The sequence below is a fragment of the Mustela lutreola genome, chromosome 11, assembly GCF_030435805.1.
Source record: "Mustela lutreola isolate mMusLut2 chromosome 11, mMusLut2.pri, whole genome shotgun sequence".
Classification (NCBI taxonomy): Eukaryota; Metazoa; Chordata; class Mammalia; order Carnivora; family Mustelidae; genus Mustela; species Mustela lutreola.
The window spans coordinates 37,114,745-37,132,870 of record NC_081300.1 but is presented as its reverse complement, the minus strand read 5'-3'; the positions used below and the strand labels follow the sequence as shown (position 1 = coordinate 37,132,870).

The following is an 18,126-nucleotide window of genomic DNA, read 5'->3' as shown; positions in this document are numbered from 1 at the left end:
TTCTCAGTCCAGCCCCATACTCTATCCCCAGCAGTGGCTTTATTTACTTTTATTTTAACCAAGTTCATTATCTCGGTTAAAAATCAAAATCTATTTGCCAAGGTAAAGGGGATAAGGACATGAGGTCAGATCATCCACAGATAACTGATCAGTGTAGGTACAGTGTCTCTTCTGTCAAGTTTCAGGTCTGGGGGAGTTTGTTTTGTTTGTCTTTTAAAGGTTTTATTTACTTGGGGGGAGAGAGAGAACGAGCACCAGCAGGGGCAGGGGCAGAGGGAGAAGCAGGCTCCCTGCTGAGCAGGGTACCAAAAGTGGGACTCGATCCTGGGACCCTGGGATCATGACCTGAGCCGAAGGCAGATGCTTAACCGACTGAGCCATCCAGGCGTCCGGGGTTCTGTTTCTGAGCTATAACTGACATTCAGCGTAACAGTTTCAGGTATACGACATGACTGGATATTTGTATAGACTGTAAAATGCTCACCATGATAAGTCTAGTCAACATCCATCACCACACATAATCACAATTTTTTTCTTGTGATAAGAACTTTGAAGATCTACCCTTTAGCAACTCTCAAGCATACAGAGTATCTGATGCCCCCAGACTTGTGTTATAACCGGAAGTCTCTGCCTTTGACCGCCTTCACCCATTTCACCCACTCCCCAGTCCCCGCTGCTGTGGGGTTTTTACTTGAGGGAAAAGGACCTGGGGGTGGAATGTGCTCTCAATGTAGAGAAGCAGCTGGGGATGACCAGAAGACTAGTTGCTTTTTGAGTGTGTGTGTGGTGGGCACACACACTTGCACGCGTGTGTGCACATGTTTTTAATGTCTCTGTGGTTCTTGTCAACAGTATTAACGTCATATTTTTAGCTCCTCTGTTTATGATTTTGGCAGAAGGAATACAGCAGATTAAGTGAGAAGAATTTTTAAATTCCATCAGAGCTCCGGCCATGAAGGATAAAGCCAAGTAAAGTGCTTTTCTTTGCTTTAGCGTTATGAATTCATTGGGCCTCATATGCCCAAAATGTAGCATCTTCTATAAACTTTAAGCTACTAATTATTGACATTAGACACAGTGATACTGTGGCTTCACTAAGGCAGTGAATAAGGCCACTCGGTTTTGTTTTGTTTTGTTTTTTTACAACTATGGTTAAAATGTCTTAGAATCATATTTATTCACCAAATCCTAAAGGCATTAATTAAGACACAACTGCTCAAAGACTAGCATTGTAAATCATGTCCATATCCAGTGAGTAAAAGCAGAGAATTACAGGGACTTGCACAGAATTTATGTCTATTTTCCTCCACTTCTAAAACTCCTTTTTCTTTTGAAAGGGGAAATTAGGGAGAGAGAGAAAAGCTTGAGGGAAAAAACAATTCTTGTAAAACAGGGCTACCACTAATTATGTTTTCAGGACATCACAAGCAGCTTGAAAAAAAATTGTGGAATGGTTGATAGCTGCAAGGAAAAAAAATCTCTATCTGCATTACAGCTGAAGTGCTGCCTCCCTTTAAAAGCTCTTATGTAAATGTTTTCCGTGGAAGCATCCTTGAGCCAGGAGGCATGGGAAGGCACAGAAGCAGAGTCACCCTGAATTAGGGCACGTTCTGGGCAGCAGGAAGGCAGCTACTGAGGACCCTGATCTCTCAAGGCAGGATTAGAGGCTACTAAGGGCAGTATTGGGTCATTTCACAAAGTTGGAATATAAATGGCAGTTTACCTAAAAGTGACCTACCAATGTTAAATTTGCTGACACTGATCATTATAATTTTCTCGGCATTTCTATTTCTAGCAGCCCAGCACCCCAGAGAAGCTGGGAGACAGCCCGGCACCCCAGAAGCTGGGTACTCTTCAAGAGTACGGTGGTTTGAAAGGAAGACCATGAGACTTTTAAAGCAAATAAACAAAAACAGAGTTCTTAACAGTCTAAGGAGTGTGATCTACTTTAGGATACTGTTTCCTCTCCTAAAAAGTAAACCATGAAATCTTTAAACAGAATGAATGAAAGACTTCATTTTCATTTTTGTAAGTTTTATGATTTGGTATTTCTCTAGGTGATAGCCGGGAGGGGTAAATGACTTCTATATCAAATAGCAGCTCAAGGATTTAAAGAGCTCACTTAACATTTTTTTTTGAAAAATGAGCTTTTACTTTAACCCTTTGTGTAGTTTGTTGTTTTTTTCTTTTTTTTAACTTGGAACCTCTGAAGGCACTAAACTCTTCCACGCATCTTTCCTGTTCTTTGATTTCTTCCTTCCTTCAGAGGTCTGTAAATGCACAGGTGGCTGGCCCTGCCCTCTCACGCCCTCCGTCCACAGACATTTCACTCCCTGTGTGATCACTTTCCAAACAACTGAATCAGAAGTTCAAAACCCCTGACTTTAACTTTCAGATACTAATTACTTCATCTGTAACTAAATTGTTACAATTCATTTTCCATGCCTTTGTCGGGCCTGTGACGCATCTTTCCTGTTCTTTGATTTCTTCCTTCCTTCAGAGGTCTGTAAATGCACAGGTGGCTGGCCCTGCCCTCTCACGCCCTCCGTCCACAGACATTTCACTCCCTGTGTGATCACTTTCCAAACAACTGAATCAGAAGTTCAAAACCCCTGACTTTAACTTTCAGATACTAATTACTTCATCTGTAACTAAATTGTTACAATTCATTTTCCATGCCTTTGTCGGGCCTGTGAGTGACCGTCCAGGGCAGGGTGGGGGCGATTCTTCCATCCCACATGTAACAGTACAGATGCCAGAGGGCAGACCTCCTGCCCCTGCCCTGCAGCAGAGGATGCCAAGTCTGATTTTCTTTGTTTTCATCTTTCACCTCTCGGAGAGATTCACCAGCCGCGTGCGTGTGTACCAGGTGAAAGACGGGGACTCCGTGCCCCAAACAACCTGGACAGGATCCATGAAACACCGGGGACATTTTAGGGCCAAGACCCTGACCCAAGGCGAAGTTGGGCTCTGCCTGGAGCAAGTGATGTGGTTCCTTGGGAAGAAGCTGCTCCTGGGACAGCATCTGTCCCTGCAGCCACTCCGGCCTGCCCCCCAGGAGCTGTGCTATGTCTGGTGGGGCCCCTCTTCCTCTGCCCTCCAGCTTCCGTGCTTATTACAGTTCTCTTTTCTGTTGGTATCGTGGTCTTGCGGGAGGCTTTGGCTTGTCTGTGAGCCTTCCTCTTTGACTTCATATCTAACATTTTAGGTTTTCTTCAAGCTGTCTTTGATGATGTCCTAGAAATATAACTCATAATAGCTTTGTTTTACAAGCAATCAGCTTCTGTTCCGTCCATGGTTTTCTTTCAAAATTTGCATGAGACTGGGTAAGGCAGGGTACAGGAATGAGTGATGAATATATGTCCACTACTGTACCTGGCCCCATCGTGGCTGCCGACCTGCCTGGGGAAAAGCACCCAGCGTGGGTCAGGCACACTCTTGGGGAGCCCCTCCTGCAGAGCTGTTTCCTTCAGGAGAGGCCACAGAGAGTTGGCCCAGCACAAGCTAGCTTGTGCCTCTGTACTCAGAGTTAAACGCTCACAGTGACGTACAGTGATGTCCCTACGTGTACTTGGTCCTGATCCCAAGCGATAGCCAAAGGTAATCTTGAAACCAAGTAAGAGCTCGCCTTGTGGGAGGCCGGTGATGTTTTCGTTGGGTGTCCTGCATGTGTTGCCAGCGCATGCTGTCAGCGACTTTGACGTTGGCATCAGCTCCGCGAGCTGTCGCTGGTAGATTTATCCTGGATGGCTATCTCTCCTAGGAGTTGTTTTAATGTATTCTAAAAGCTTGTATTGAGTGTTGCCTCTGGGTCAGGCACGGAAATTGGCCTTGGGAGCATAAAATGGTAAACAAAACAGATGCAACTCCTACTCGGCCGTGTTTAATTCTCCTGGGAGAAGAGGCCTACGGCGAGGGCCACAGCGTTGCTGGGGGACCTGTGCTGCAGCCTCCCAGAGCAGCAGCATCCAAGCTCAGACCTGCGGGATGCAGCGCTTAGTCACTCAGAGGTGGGGAACAGGAGTGATTCTGGCAGAGGGCTGCCAGCCCGAATCCTGCTGTGTGGTCTGTATTCAGGAACGCTGCCTCGTCCCTGAGAAAGTTGAGTGTGACCAGCCTGGCCATTCTGACTCCACTGTCACTCCGTGAAACCCCATGAGCTCCCAAAGAGCAGGAATCTCTGGCACGACGTGCTTTGTGGTAGGCCCTGGATAAGCGTGTATTTAGTACATAAGAGTTGTTGAACATTGTCTTGAAGCTGCTTTCTGTTGGACTTTATTGGTATTAAAATATGATATACTGCTTATAAAAAGGTCTGAAGTAACTTGATTTTCCAGAAGCTTTTTCCCCAGCGAGGCTGGCTGGTAGCTGCCCTCGGAGGAGGCCCTTGCCAGGTCAGCATGTCCTCCCCCTGTGTTCTCTGCTGTTAGCCACATTGTTTTCTCTATTCTGTTGGCATGGTCTTTAGTGAGCCTGGCCAGTCGGCCTCTAGAAGTGGTGCTCCAGAAGTATCTTCTGTGGACTTCTGCAGAGATAGAGGATCCTTGCAGCCAAATGGGAGTCACAAATGAACCAAAGCCTCAGCTCTCTGGAATCCTTGGGAAGGTCTTCAGCATGGGCGAGGTTTTCAGCTCCCTGAGGATTTACCTTCGGATACTTGAACTGTTAAATTAAGTCGATTCTCAATTTGATTTTCATATTAAAATGTAATGGGCCTTTTCCTAGAAAATTTAGAAGAAAATTCTTTTTGCCCTTGTCACAGATGCTAAAGGGTGTGATATTGCCAGTGCTTTCTGAGGGAATGTAGGATTTTGCCTTTATACCTGAACTCTTGCGGTTTGCTACGTTATTGTTAGGAGATCGGTTGAAACTTGTAACTGCTGTCAGCACACTTGGCTTCATTAGCCCCTGCCTCTTTCTGATCTGTTAGTACTGATAAACTGGGAAACTAGAAACCACAGAACCAGGTTGTATTTACTTGTTCACGTGTTTATTTCAACATTTGTACCTTCAGAAAATATACGTTCAGCCAGGCGTGGTGCTAAATACTAGGGTTACAAAGGTGAGGGACGCTGGTTCCTTGTGCTCCAAGAGCCTTCTGGAGAAGCAGGGGGTGCGGGAGCATGGCGGGGGATTGGGTGGAGCACCTCCCCACCAGGCTAAGCTGCGTGTGGTGGAGACCAGGTGGGCCCCCGGTAATGGCGCTGCATTTCTTTTTTTTTTTTTTTTTTTTTTTTTAAGATTTTATTTATTTATTTGACAGAGAGAGAAATCACAAGCAGGCAGAGAGGCAGGCAGAGAGAGGGGGAGGGGGAAGCAGGCTCCCCGCCGAGCACAGATCCCGATGCGGGACTGGATCCCAGGACTCTGGGATCATGACCTGAGCCGAAGGCAGCGGCTTAACCCACTGAGCCACCCAGGCGCCCCAGGCGCTGCATTTCTTAATGCACGAAGTGTGTAAACGTCGTTGCACAGTTTTGGCTGCAGAAGCCACTTCCTTTGTCTGTCATGTTCTAGATTGTGAGTACTTATTAGGAGCTGAGCTTCCAGTGGGCACGATCTTACCTGACATCAGTGACCTCCTGCTCCGCTCAGTTTCTATCATTATTAGTGGTGCTGTTGAATCACTTGGTCAAGGTGCTAATTCCCAGACCTTCCCATTGTAAAGGCAAAGGCGTATCTTTTTTCCATTACAGAAAGTAAATTTTAGGACAATACCTTGACATGCATGACTGGCTTATTCCCCCCAAACTTCTCACTTAATGTTTTAGAGTCGGTGAGCCTTTCCTGGACCAGTTACCTTTGTTGCAAAATGGTGATTTTTCCAGGTCTAACGTTTCTTCTGCATTTGCTAGCTGTCCGTGTTCTAGAAAGATGTTCATATCCTCCCTCCCTCCTTCCCTTCCCCCTCCTTCTCATCATTCTCAACTAGATTTTTATTGATTGTATTACAGTCCATTAGAGCCATTATTCTTTTGATATATAAAACTGCCCTGAGTGTGGCTAAGTCGGAGACATTTTCCCACGGGCCCCTGTGCCTGTTCACATGAGACCGTGAACACATCCTTGCTTCCTGCCACGAGGTGTCCCGCCCTGTCCCTTCCCTGCCCCTCCCTTGGAATCCGCCCCCCTCAAGAAGCTCTCTCAGTCCCAGTAAAACTCCAGACACCAGAGCATATGGAACAGGGGCACGCGCTGCTCCGGAGAGGTCATGGCTCCCGGACGCTGTCAAGTGGCTGAACCTAGGGAATGGGGCAAAAATAGGCCCTTGTATTGAAGTCTTTCTAAAGTGTTAATCTATCAGAAGCTCTTTTTTCTTGTTCATTAGAAACTTCATTATGGTGGTACTTCAAGGTTATCGAAGAACATTTCCTCTTAAAAAAAAAACCTTAAAATCTTAGTACGAGTCGTTCTTACCTCTGCAGAGGGAGAAAGGACAACTTAATCTCAGAGTGAAAGGAAAGAGTGCTCAGAAATATTAAATAATTTGCCCAAGTGGACCCTGTCTTTGTACTTTGTGTACCATTTTTTCCTTTTTTAAAAGATTTTATTTATTTGAGGGAGAGAGAGAGCATGAATGGGGGCAGAGGTAGAGGGAGAGGCAGGCTTCCCACTGAGCAGGAAGCTCAACACTGGGCTCAATCCTGGGACCCCGGGATCATGACCTGAGCCAAAGACAGATGCTTAACCCACAGCCACTCCGGCGCCCCTGTGTGCACTTTCTCTCTGTGTGTGCTACTCCTGTGATCGGAAGGGATCATTGGAGCTACCTTCTATACTTTCTGGTAGACTTTTATATTGTATATTTGTGATCTAAAAAGCATCCTCAATGTTGCCAATATTTGTAATCTGTTCTGCTTACTTTCAGGTGCGGCTAAATCCAGTCCAGCGTCTAAGCCGGGATCCACACCTTCTCGTCCCTCATCAGCCAAAAGGGCTTCATCCAGCAGCTCAGCATCCAAATCTGATAAAGATTTAGAAACACAGGTCATACAGCTTAATGAACAGGTAACTCATCAGCCCTGGCCAGGTCTCTGAGAGGGGAGGGAGGGAGCAAACACCTATAGGCTGAGGTAAGGGAGCGGGGGCAGTAGTTTCAAGCAAGTAGGGATTAAAGAAATAGTTCAGGCAGATAAAATCATTGGCCCACTAGGAACAAAAGATGTTAGTCAGAAATCAAAGCGGTACATTAATACAGAAGGACTCGGCCTCACGTAAATGCAGGTCCACAGGCCAACATCTCTCTCCCCACCTCACCCCCCACCACACACACACCATCTCAAGGCCCAGTCACCAGCTCCAGGCTACACCACGGCCTCTCTGCCCACTTCCGGCCAGGCTAGGTACCATTCACTCTTTCTCCTTCCTTTATATGGCAGCAGCTATTTGTCAGGCCTGTCCTCTGGGACAGACCCCATACTGGGTGCTACTAACATAATGGGTAGTGAGAGAGAGACCTTTGACCTTCCCTTCCCTCGTAGGACTGAGAGCAGTGGTCTGAGGTGGGCGATTATGCCAGCAAAGTAAACACAGGACACTTCCCACAACAGTAGATGGATGCTACAGAAGCACCACGCCCAATACTTGGGGGTTAGAAAGGCCCCAGTTGTGTTTTAAGTTGAAAAATGTTCTTTTTTGTCTAAATCTAGCTCTCCTATCATGGAAATTTTCAATATAAAAGTTTAGGTATGATGTCTACCTACCAGTAGCTAGTTTTGCCTAGGATTAGATGTCGTCGAAAGGTAATAAAACCACTGGGAGCACAAGGCCGCCTGCAGAAGACGCCTCCCCCGACCTGAGTTAGGAGAGAGTCCTGTATCCTGGCTGCTCCCACCACTGGGAGAGGAGCCTTTATTCATGGTTCTTAGGCTGTTCCCAGAAGAGTGGTCAGGCCATTCCTGGTGATTAATCTGATTCCTGATGAGCCAGCACGAGTCTGGAAACAGTTTTGAGATAACTGTATATTTGCAGTCAGGAGTCTAGTTTGAAAGCGGGGGTTGCTTAGGCGTGTCTTTACAATTCTGATCACTTTAATGAAAATGGTGTGAACCCCAGAGTCATCCAGTGGGTACGACTTTGATTTGGAAACTGTGGAATGTTCCAACTACCTGCTGATTCTCAGTTTGAGCCCATACGGAATTTCCAGTAGTAGGTTCTTCTTAAATAAAAGGCTGGTGGTGCAGCCTCAGTGAGCCGTGGGCCACATGCCCAAGTCTCCGAGCAGATCCGAACAGACCTAGAGAGAATAAGGCGTGGGTCTCTGATGCTTTAGATTTATAACCCTTTCTCCTCAGGAACCCAAGTCCTTTTGGTATCTTGATTACCTCTTATTCTGTCACGATCTCTTTCCTCCCTGTGGTCTCCCTCTACCATACCCAAGTATCCAACCTTCCAACCCAAAGTATAACGACACGGAAACCTCAAGATCCTTCCTGCCCTTCTCCCACTTGGCCTTAGCCAGACAGACCCCCTTCCTCTCCTTGGGGCTGGCTCCGTGCTCCCATTAGCTGTCCAGTTACTCAAAGAGCCTCCCATCCCCCAGAGACCCAGAACTCATCTTCTCATCCAAAAACGTCACTCTAATGGGGAGAGGGAGAAGAGTGAGAGGAGCTTTCCAATGAGCTTATAACTCCTTTGTTGCTTCCAAAGGGCTTCACTGCCCTTGTCTGCCCCATGCTCACCAAGGAGGGCTATGTCCGTTCCCTTGTCCGTTGTGAGCGTTCTTCCAACTGTTCACTGAACACTGACTCTGGATCCATAGCCCTGTTTCTGTGTTCTCCCTCCGTTTTCTGTCCCGGGGAACAAGGGGGCCTTGCTGATGCTGGCGGGGAGCCACAGGGCATCACTGTGCAAGGACGGAGGGCTCCGGGACGAGGAAGGGCTAGGTGGAGATGCCTCAGCTGCAGAGTGAATTACAGCTGTAATAGAGCAAGTGATGAGTGCCATAAACTTGAAGAATTCTCATTTACTTGGCCTCCTGCCTCTGTTCAGGCGGTCTCCCATGACAATTCCAGCGATAGAAACGAATCAAAAGACAGAGGGGAGGGGGCGCCTGGGTGGCTCGCTTGGTCCGTTGAGCGCCCGACTCTTGCTTTCAGCTCAAGTCTTGATCTCAAGGTGGGGAGACAGAGCCCTGCGCTGGGCTCCTGCTGGGCACGGAGCCTGCTCAAAATCCTCCCTCCCTCTCTTCCCGCACCCCTGCTCGCTCTTTCTCTCTTAAAAAGCAGGACAAGATGACAACTAAAATCCTGAGGGCTGTGTGTGGAGCGTGGGTCAGCAGACAGGCAGTGGGCAGCGGGGGAGGGGGGTCACCGCCGTGCTCAGGGGCCCCTCGGGCTGGAGAGTGGGCGCTGGTTGGCCCCGGGCAGACACGGGAGGCGGGGTGGGCAACAGAGCTGGGAGGTCACTGAGAGGGAGGGGAGAGAACTTGCCCTTCTTGTCTCTTCCTCTTGACATACTCAGGGGTCCATCCCCAGTGTCCCTTCCACCGCTTTGGCCTCTGTGGTGATACCTCAGGTTTGGCCTGGCATCAGCTCCTGGGACTGGGAACGTGGACTTTGCTTGGCCACTTCACTGTCCTCATACACTCCAGCCCCTGTTGGTCTTTATTGGGGATGTTCACAGCTGTGCGTCCGTTCCCCAGCGCATCTGGAGAACCACCAGAGGCCAGCCTGGGCTGGAAGTTTCTCCAGAAGCCTCAGCCCCTGTATGTTGTACAGACCACAGCTCTCTCAAGAGGCAGCAAACCTGATTTCCATGGGTTGGATGCATCCAGAGACCCTTCTTGCCTCGTCTGGGGAGAGCTGGCAGATTCAGACACCTGAAGTGCCACGGTCTATCTGCTAGCACCACCACGGGCTGCAGAGGGACCCCGTGGCCAAGCCTCAGGAAGGGGTTGGTTTGTTTTACAACAAGGAACGATTTCTGGAATAAGGGAAGTTTTCTTCTTCCTCTACTTAAGGCTTCTGGTGGCCTTCAGGTTTTACAAATAACCCAACCATCTTATCAGAAATAAGAGGGAAAGTTAGCGAGATGCTCAGCCGCCTTGAGAGCCGTTTGGGAGGGGGTCTGCAAGGTGAGCTCAGAGGGGGCCATATCGCTGGGTCTTGGGCCCAGTGTGCAGGAAGGGGACGGATGGACCAGTAACTCCAGCCAGATCAATAGCATGTACGAAAGCCCAGAATTATCAGAGAAGAAAATTTCCCCTTCCAAAGGTAATTTTTAGAAATCCTATTAGGGTGATTTTAGTACACTGAATGAGACTTCACCTGAGAAGGAGCATGAGTGATTTAATTTACCTCCTAAAGGATATTGTCTACGTAAATCTAAACACAGGGGCTTTAAAAAAAAAAAAAAAAAAAGGATTTCCAAGAAGCAGGCACAGTGTGATGGTTTGGGCCTGTGTGTACCTGATGTGCCCATTTAGGATTGGACACCCAGTCTGTTGACGCCACTGTCTGTGTTCTTCAGCCCAGCTGTTGCCTCCTTCCTACACCATCTCTGTCACCACTGGGAGAGGCCGCACAGCCCTAGTGGAAGGTCCTGGAATCGCATTCGGGGGGAAAAGGGAATGAAGGGCTGCTTGGCTGAGGGCACGGGGCTTCCTCATCTTCTTCCCCCTGCACTCCCTGCAGTGGCCCCAGAGCCAGAACCAGAGGACTTCAACCCGATCCACTCAGCCAGGCTTTCCGTCTCACCCAGTTGTCCTTGGGTAACTGGGACCCCGTTTCTCCATAGAAAGCATCTGTCTAGGATACTCAGGGACATTTATGAAGGGCTCCAAAACGAAGGGTGGCTCTTCTGAAGAAAGGAGGGTCCTCGGGATACATCTAAACTCACCACAGCAGCAGCCTCTCTGCCCTGCCTCCCCTCAGAGGATGAACAGGGTTGGAGAAGGATGTGCTCTAGCCTGTGTTAGCAGGCAAGGAGGAGAACTTGCTCGGAGCCCGTGTGCCACCGTGTTGAGCAGAAGAATCCGTTCAACAGTGGTTAGGAACGTCAGTCGGCAGAGGGCACGACTGGCCTGCTGGCGGAGTTGACCTTGCTCGAGCCAAGGCTCGAGCTCCGTTGCACATCTGTTGTTTCCCGTCTATATAGAAAGGCGGAGTTGCTCACGTTTCTTATACTGTTTTTTGGGTTTTCTTTCCTTCTACCCCCACTCCCTTGCAGGTACATTCATTAAAACTTGCCCTCGAAGGTGTGGAAAAGGAGAGAGATTTCTACTTTGGCAAGTTGAGAGAGATTGAGCTACTCTGCCAAGAACACGGGCAGGAAAACGATGACCTCGTGCAGCGACTAATGGAAGTCCTCTATGCTTCGGAAGAACATGTAAGTGTGAGGAGAGCCCTTGACTGCTGCGTTCTAAAGCGATGTCGTTGGTCAGGGCAGCGATCAGTGGGCCTTCAGATGCCCTGGGACCTCGGAGAATGAGGACTCCGTGCATTGGTTATTCCCAGAGGAACAAGTATCACTGTCATCGTGATTTTTTAACCCACGTGTATTCATGAATCCATCTGGGAAGAGATGAGTGGCCAGGGCTGGGGGAGAGGAGGACTGACTGAGAAAAATAGGTTGATGCAGCCAGGTACCAAGTGGTTTTCAGCTCTGAGCAGCGGAGCAGCAAGAATGTGTGTAAGATTCTTCCTGACAGAACAGAGTATGGTTAGAGGAAGAATTCGTCTAAATGTTTTTCCCATCCCCATCAGCCTCACAACTGCCTGTTTTTATTGCAGTGCTGGTTGTCTTGGTTCCTCATTGGCAGTGCAGACCAGCTCTACGCAACAGCTCTTAGCTGAAAAATATTTTTAGAAGGCCTCCTCTGGGGGTGTCTGGCTCACTCAGTCGGAAGAGCCCTGCAACTCTTGATCTCAGGGTCATGAGTGCAAGTCCCATGTTGGGCAGAGAGATTATGTAAATCTTAAAAAAAAAAATTTTTAAAAAAAAAAAAAAAAGAAAGACGGCCTCCTCTCGGCCTCCTCTCTGGGCAGGACTAGCAGGGCTTCTCCTCAGGAGTGTGAGGGGGAGCAGTGGGAGGGGGAATCTCAGCATGTGGATTCCATCCCGGTGATGGAAAGCAGGTGTGAGGAACAGCCGAGGAAAGAGACTCAAGAGCAGGAAGGGAAGAGCGGGGGAGAGATGAGTGAGGGGCTGGGCAGCAAGGCAGGAGTGGGAGCCTGACCAGGAGCCCCCCCCCCCCCACCCCGTGGAAGGTGTGAAAGAGGGGTCTGGGCTGGGGTTTTGAGCTCTTCCGTAGGCCAGGCTGCAGCTGGTGGAAGCGTCTGAGGCTACTGAACTTGGACACCCAGGGCCCCTCCCAGGGTTCTGGGGGTGAGCCGTGTTTGTCACTTCCACCCACCGGGAACAAGTCACCGGCAAGTTTACTTTAGGACTTATTCCAGCCCAATACCAGGCAAATGTTTACTCCTTGCTAGATCTGGAATCCTATAGATGAGATTTTCTAAAACAGCCCAGGGTTTGAGGCCTCCTCAGCTACATTTTTTGTTCCCTTCCCCCAGCCCATATTTTTGTTTTGTTTTGTTTTGTTTTGTTTTGTTTTGAAGCCTCTTTCTCAGTTATCATTGGCTCAGACTGTAGATCTTGAAGCACTGAGAAACTTCCTGTCCAGGTCCCAAAGGCAGAGATGGCTTCACAAAATACGGTTCTCAATGTTTTCAGATCCGATGGCAGAAACGTCCTGATTCCTAGTGTGCCGGCAGCAGCCCGAATGCCTGTGGCCCGAGTGCTTGCTTGCTTATTAGAGGCTAAAGCCAGCCGGTCTCCATGGCGCCCCCCTCTGAAGGACCAGGCTCACTGACAGAGGAAGGCAGTGGCAGCATCAGCACGTCCCAGCCCTGTGCTGTGGGCAGGAGGAGAACCCTTCCGATAGCCACTTCACTCGGGTCTTGTCCCAAGAGGGAGTTCTTGTGCAGGACCTGCTCAGGTGCCCTCCAAGCTCAGAGCTGACATGGATCCCTGAGCTCTGGCTCACAGCCAGCAGGGCCGGCCCTGGGTGAGAGTTCCTGACTTCTGAGTGTGACCTCAGGGGATTCCACCCTGTGCCTGTTGTTCAGTTAAATACAGACGCACCCTAAGTTGCGTTTCAGGGACAGGTGTTTGCCGGAGAGGCTTCTTCTCTAAGTCTTTATTTGGTGATGGCTGGTCTTTGATTCCTGGGAGTCAATCCTAGAATAGAATGTTTGGAAGATGTGGAAATCCAGATGGGAGTTTGCGTACAGAAGTAAACAGGGGTGGTTCAGTTCACCGTTGTAGAAACGTAATGGAAGTTTCCAAAGCAGATCATCAGACAGCCTTCTCGTGCCCCTCTTTATCATCCTCAGGATCTTTTTCCCTTTGGGGCCACAGGTATCTGGACTTAGTCATTGCTTAGGTGCTGCCTTGTCCATCTGTCAGCTGAGGTGTGCCTGCTTATATAAACAGGCACTTAATTCCCAAGGCACTGTCACAAAAGTCACTGTGGGTGATCTAAAGATTCCTCTCCATGCAACCGAGAGCTCTGGGGAAGAGCCTGTGTTTCTGTCACTGGACTAAGGCTTGGGTGGACAGAAAGGGACAGAGGCACTGCCTCAGCGAGGGGCCACTGACTGGACTATGTCAGGTATGACCCATGCGGTAAGAGAGGCATAAACTTGTGTGGCGAGCCTACGACGACAGCCCGGAGTGACAAGCAGATACTCTAGAGAAGAGGACGTTGGGGTGGGTGTGAAGAATGACGGGGAAGAGCAGCTGCACAGAGCTAGGGAAGGGAGAGGATTGTGCAGGCAGAGGAAACCAGGTGGGCACAGCCCTGAGCCAAGAACGGCCAGATGTGGCCGGTGTGCCCGGGGCACGTGAGCCTCCTGAGTGCCCCCAGCCCCATCGAGGAAGTCGGGAGCCACCGGTAACTGTCCTCCTTCCTTTGCCCCCATTTTCCTCCTATGGTAGGCAAGAGCCTTCCCACAGGCTTCCAACTTGCTGCTCTTTCCACTGAGATCATGAGAATGCTGAACTCTAGGCTCGCTCACAGCCAAACCTTGAGAAAGCTCTGATGATAGGCAAACACTAGAATTTAGCCCGTAGTGCTCCAGGGCATTGTCTGGCATAGGTTTTGCCTGGCTTCCACTTCCATGCGGGTTTCAGTTGTTCCTTTTCATGGAGGGCATCAGAAAATTTTTCTTCCTGGGAGCTTACCTAGGCTGGTGTGAGCTGGGAGCACTTGGCTGTGATGTGATACGTAGTCCAACCGCCTCAGCCTTCCAGATCTGTTCTGCAGACCTTCACACCGCCTTAACCTGCACCCCTAGCATTAGCAATCCCTTGATAAGCTGGGAGGTTTGCACTTTATCCTGGTAAGAGTCTGGAGTCCACAGTTCCCACAGGCAGATGACGTCACCGTGAGAGCTGCCCTTGGCCCGCTGCAGACAGCAGTGCCCCCTGGCTTGCCAAGTAGGAAGGGGAGACCAGTGGTGAGGTCTGAACTCATGGGTTCCTGGTCCCACAGCTTGTTACAGGCCCAAGTCTTTGACTTTCAGTCCTGGGTTAACCCCATTATTGCGCAGTTAACTCCCAACTGTGCTGTAAGCAAATGCGATCTTCTTTAAAATGTCAAACAGATCCTCAGGTCTGATACCTCCCGTGCACCTAACACACACTAAACAACTAAGGAACGCACACTTGTGGCCTGCTGCAGTCCTAGCTGGAGGAAAGGCAGGTACCGCACTAGCAGTACAGAGTTAGGGTGATGGATGAAATAGCATCCCTGACCCCACTCAGGGCTGCGGTGCGTCGCCTGACCAAAGCCGAGCCAGGACGTGAAGCTGAGAGTAGTTGACACTGGGGAGAAGGTAGGGGAGCGGCATCAGGAAGGAACATGTGGCAGAATGGACGCCGGGGAGTTCCCAGGCTCCCACTCCTGGTAAAGACCCATGACCACTAGACTTCTTTTTCGCCCCTAGACAGGAGGGAGAACCCTCACTGGGAGAGGGCAGTGACTTGCGCGGTCTTGTACTATGCCCACAGATACTCCCCTGCTCCCCTAGGAATGCCACTGTCAGTTGAGGTGCTCTCTTTTGGAGCAGCGAGGACCACCCTCATCTCCTACAAGGCTGTAGGCCAGGCTGCTGCACCGGAGGCTGCACTGAGGGCCCAGGAATGCGGGGCAGGGGGGGACATTCTGAGGCCAGAATGAAATACGGTTAAGCCATGAAGGAGTTGGGGGGCCCCGAAGACAGAGTGTGGGCAGAGCAGGATCTTGGGCCTTGGCACATCGTGGTGGAGTAGTTCCGGGGGATGGGAAGAGGGATGGTCCTGGGCATGGGGAGAGCTGACTGTTACTAAACATTATGCCTCTGGACCCCGAGCTATAAGGGATAGGGCTAGATTGGAACCAGGGTCTTCAGTGTGATGTTCCTTTCTACTGTTGTCACAGAAAAGGTTACATTTTTTAAATCTTTCCACTTCTAGAATATATTTCAAAGAATTCTCCCACCATGAAATATTTGCAGCTCACAATAGGTGTTATGAACAGCCCAATCTTGTAGGCACCTTCCCTTCTTGAATTCCTCGACTTCTCTGTTGAATTCAGGGACTCCACTGACTCACCGATCAGTGAAGCTCTTGGGAAACTGTTAAATGGGTGCCCCTGTTATAATTCTCCATTGTAGAGATGGGAAAACTAAGGCACACGGTGGTTGAGTAACGTGCTCATCTGTTCCTGGGTCCTCAGGGATTTCTTCCTCTCAGCGCAACCTGTACCAAGTTGGGAAGTAACCAAGTGTGACACAGATGGGTGAGGTCCCATCCCTGACTTGAGTAACCTGAGGCCACCGTGTTGGAGACACATGAGCTTCCATGCCCGAGTTTTGTAGCTAAGGAGGAAACTGAGTGCTGCCGGCCCAGGGAAAGCAAGCACGGGGCTCAGGAGAGAAGACCCTACGGTGGCTAGGGGGCTGGGCTTGCCCGGGGCTATAGGGCATAGACCTGGCAGGAAGGCGGGTGGGGTACTGGGGTTGAGAAAGGAGCGAGTGTGGCCAGTGTGAGGCCGCCAGCACTTCTGTGGGTCCCACGTGCGTTCCTGAGGGAGCAGTGGCCCCCTTGGCTCAGGTGATAAGAGCCGCTTGCTTCCTGTGTCAGAACATAACAGAAGTTGCAAATGCAGCCAGCCAGGGCTGATGTTCCCTGGAGCGGTGCTCATGGGGGTTAGAGGAATGAATTAAAGGGTTCTAGAATACCTCCACCCTCTGGATCCTGTCTCTGAAGTACTTAGGTTCCCAAAGCAGACATCCCAAAGGCCTTGAGCCATGGCTGCTGACCCCCCTGCCGCCCTCCCTTGCCTTATGACTCCGACGGGGGCGTCTCCACAGCCGAGGAGTATCCGATCTCCCACAGGGTCTGTTTCAGTAAGAAGAGTGACAGGGCAGGAAAGGAAGCCGAAGCGTTGCATCGCCTGCCAGCAGGGTGGAGCTGACCCTCCACCACCCACAGTGGCCCAGGGCTCTGCCTTTTCACAGCAGGTTCTCCCACGTGGTCATGATGCTTCGGAGGCCGTGCCTTGGTTGACTCTTTCACGAGGGTAGGAATGTGGAAATGTGTCCCATGAAGGAATGTTAGGTGCGTCACACCTGACCGCTGTGTTCTAGAATGACAAGTCCTTGGAGAGGGGAAGCAGTGGCATCTGGGGGTGCATCGGCTCGGAGAGTGGGAGAGCCCTGGCTGGCAAGGGGGGGTCCTCGCACATGCTGTCTGGGGAGAGGGAGTGCTCTGGACGCTGCGGGGCCTCCAACCCAGTCCATAGTTCCAGCTGAAACCTCTCCCCCTGTCTGGCAGGAGGGCCACCCGGAAGAGGCCGAGGCTGAGGACCAAGTCCATGACCAGCAGCCCCAGCAGCAGGAAGAGTACTGAAGCGTCCTGGCCCCTTGCGCCTTCAGCTGTGCGTGGGAACTTTTCTTCTGGAGAAACCTGTGGCCTCAAGCTCAACAGCAACCAGTCGTTCCCAGTCTGCCGTTAACATCAACGCACTGTTGCATCCGCCAGCCACCGCGCTCGGTTCCCATTTCCTTTGCCAAGACCCGTTAGCAGCCGGCCGTTGGGCGGCCTGAGAGGTCACGGGGTCACATACCTACCACTTCACCACTTGGCTGCTTGGGATTGATTCTGCTCTTCTCATTTCTTTCCGGGACAGCTCTCCCCACCGCCCCCCCACCACCCCCTTTTTATCCTGGTGTGAAACAATGGTAATTTGATATATGGTATTTATATTGGCATTTCTCAACCAGTGTCACTAGATGTCACACATTCGTGGTGCTTTGATGTTTGCAAGTCTAACCTCTGAACGTAAATTTGGTCAAATGATAAATCCTCTGAACGTAAATTTGGTCAAATGATAAATTGGAGCAAAGGGAAAAGAGATCCTTGATATGAAAGCCATAAGGACAGTGACTTGTTTTATAGGGAAAAAGTTTCCCCCTCGACTCCCAACACTAAAGGGGAAAAAAAAAAAAATGGAATCAAAACTAGGACTTCAGGGCCCAGCAGTATTTCTCCCCGAGCACGGCAGACGGCCACACAGTTAGTTTCGAAAGACATTCACTCGAGGACACCCCCATCCCCACTTCGCCCTCCGACTGCTTGCCCTCCCCTCCCCCACCCCCGGGTTCTCATGCTTTTTTCTTTCTCAGGGTCCTCTTTGGTGGGCAGCCACTCTCCCCAAAAGCTGTCATCAATTACCTACAGTCCAGAGGGGGTCTGCGTAGGTGCAGGTCCTCCTGCCTCTCTCTGGCTTTCAGCCCAAAGCCTGTCCTCCGCGTTAGGGGACTCCTCCTCCAGAATGACTTCAGGGTGTGCGCCCCTGAGGGGCAGGGCTCTGCGTCGTGCTGCACGCTCGCTGCCAAGTGAAGACCTTCTTACTAGGAGCGTCATTCCAAGGGAGACTCCGGATTCTGAAGTCTGGTGTTGACACTGGAATGACAGCACAGGAAAAAAAATCTATGACTCCCCATACCTTCGGGAAAAGGGATTTCCCTCGTTAATACTCCGGCCCTCCTTGTCATTGATAACCGTGGCAATTCGCAAATAGAGGAAACATGAATGAATTAAAAGCATTCCTTATTTTTTTAACTAATATTTGCACAT

General features: G+C 50.2%; 1 protein-coding gene across 3 annotated transcripts in view; it reads left to right on the top strand.

Annotated features, from left to right (window-relative positions):
* Positions 1 to 17,204, top strand: part of MAPRE2 (microtubule associated protein RP/EB family member 2) — a 153,568-nt gene extending 136,364 nt beyond the window's left edge. For all 3 annotated transcript variants that reach the window (XM_059140739.1, XM_059140738.1, XM_059140737.1), the window contains 3 exons: positions 6,869 to 7,008; positions 11,170 to 11,328; positions 16,822 to 17,204. In XM_059140739.1, the coding sequence (XP_058996722.1) occupies positions 6,869 to 7,008; positions 11,170 to 11,328; positions 16,822 to 16,896 (374 nt within the window). In that variant the 3' untranslated portion in view covers positions 16,897 to 17,204. The remainder of the gene's footprint in view (positions 1 to 6,868; positions 7,009 to 11,169; positions 11,329 to 16,821) is intronic.
* Positions 17,205 to 18,126: the final 922 nt, after the last annotated feature.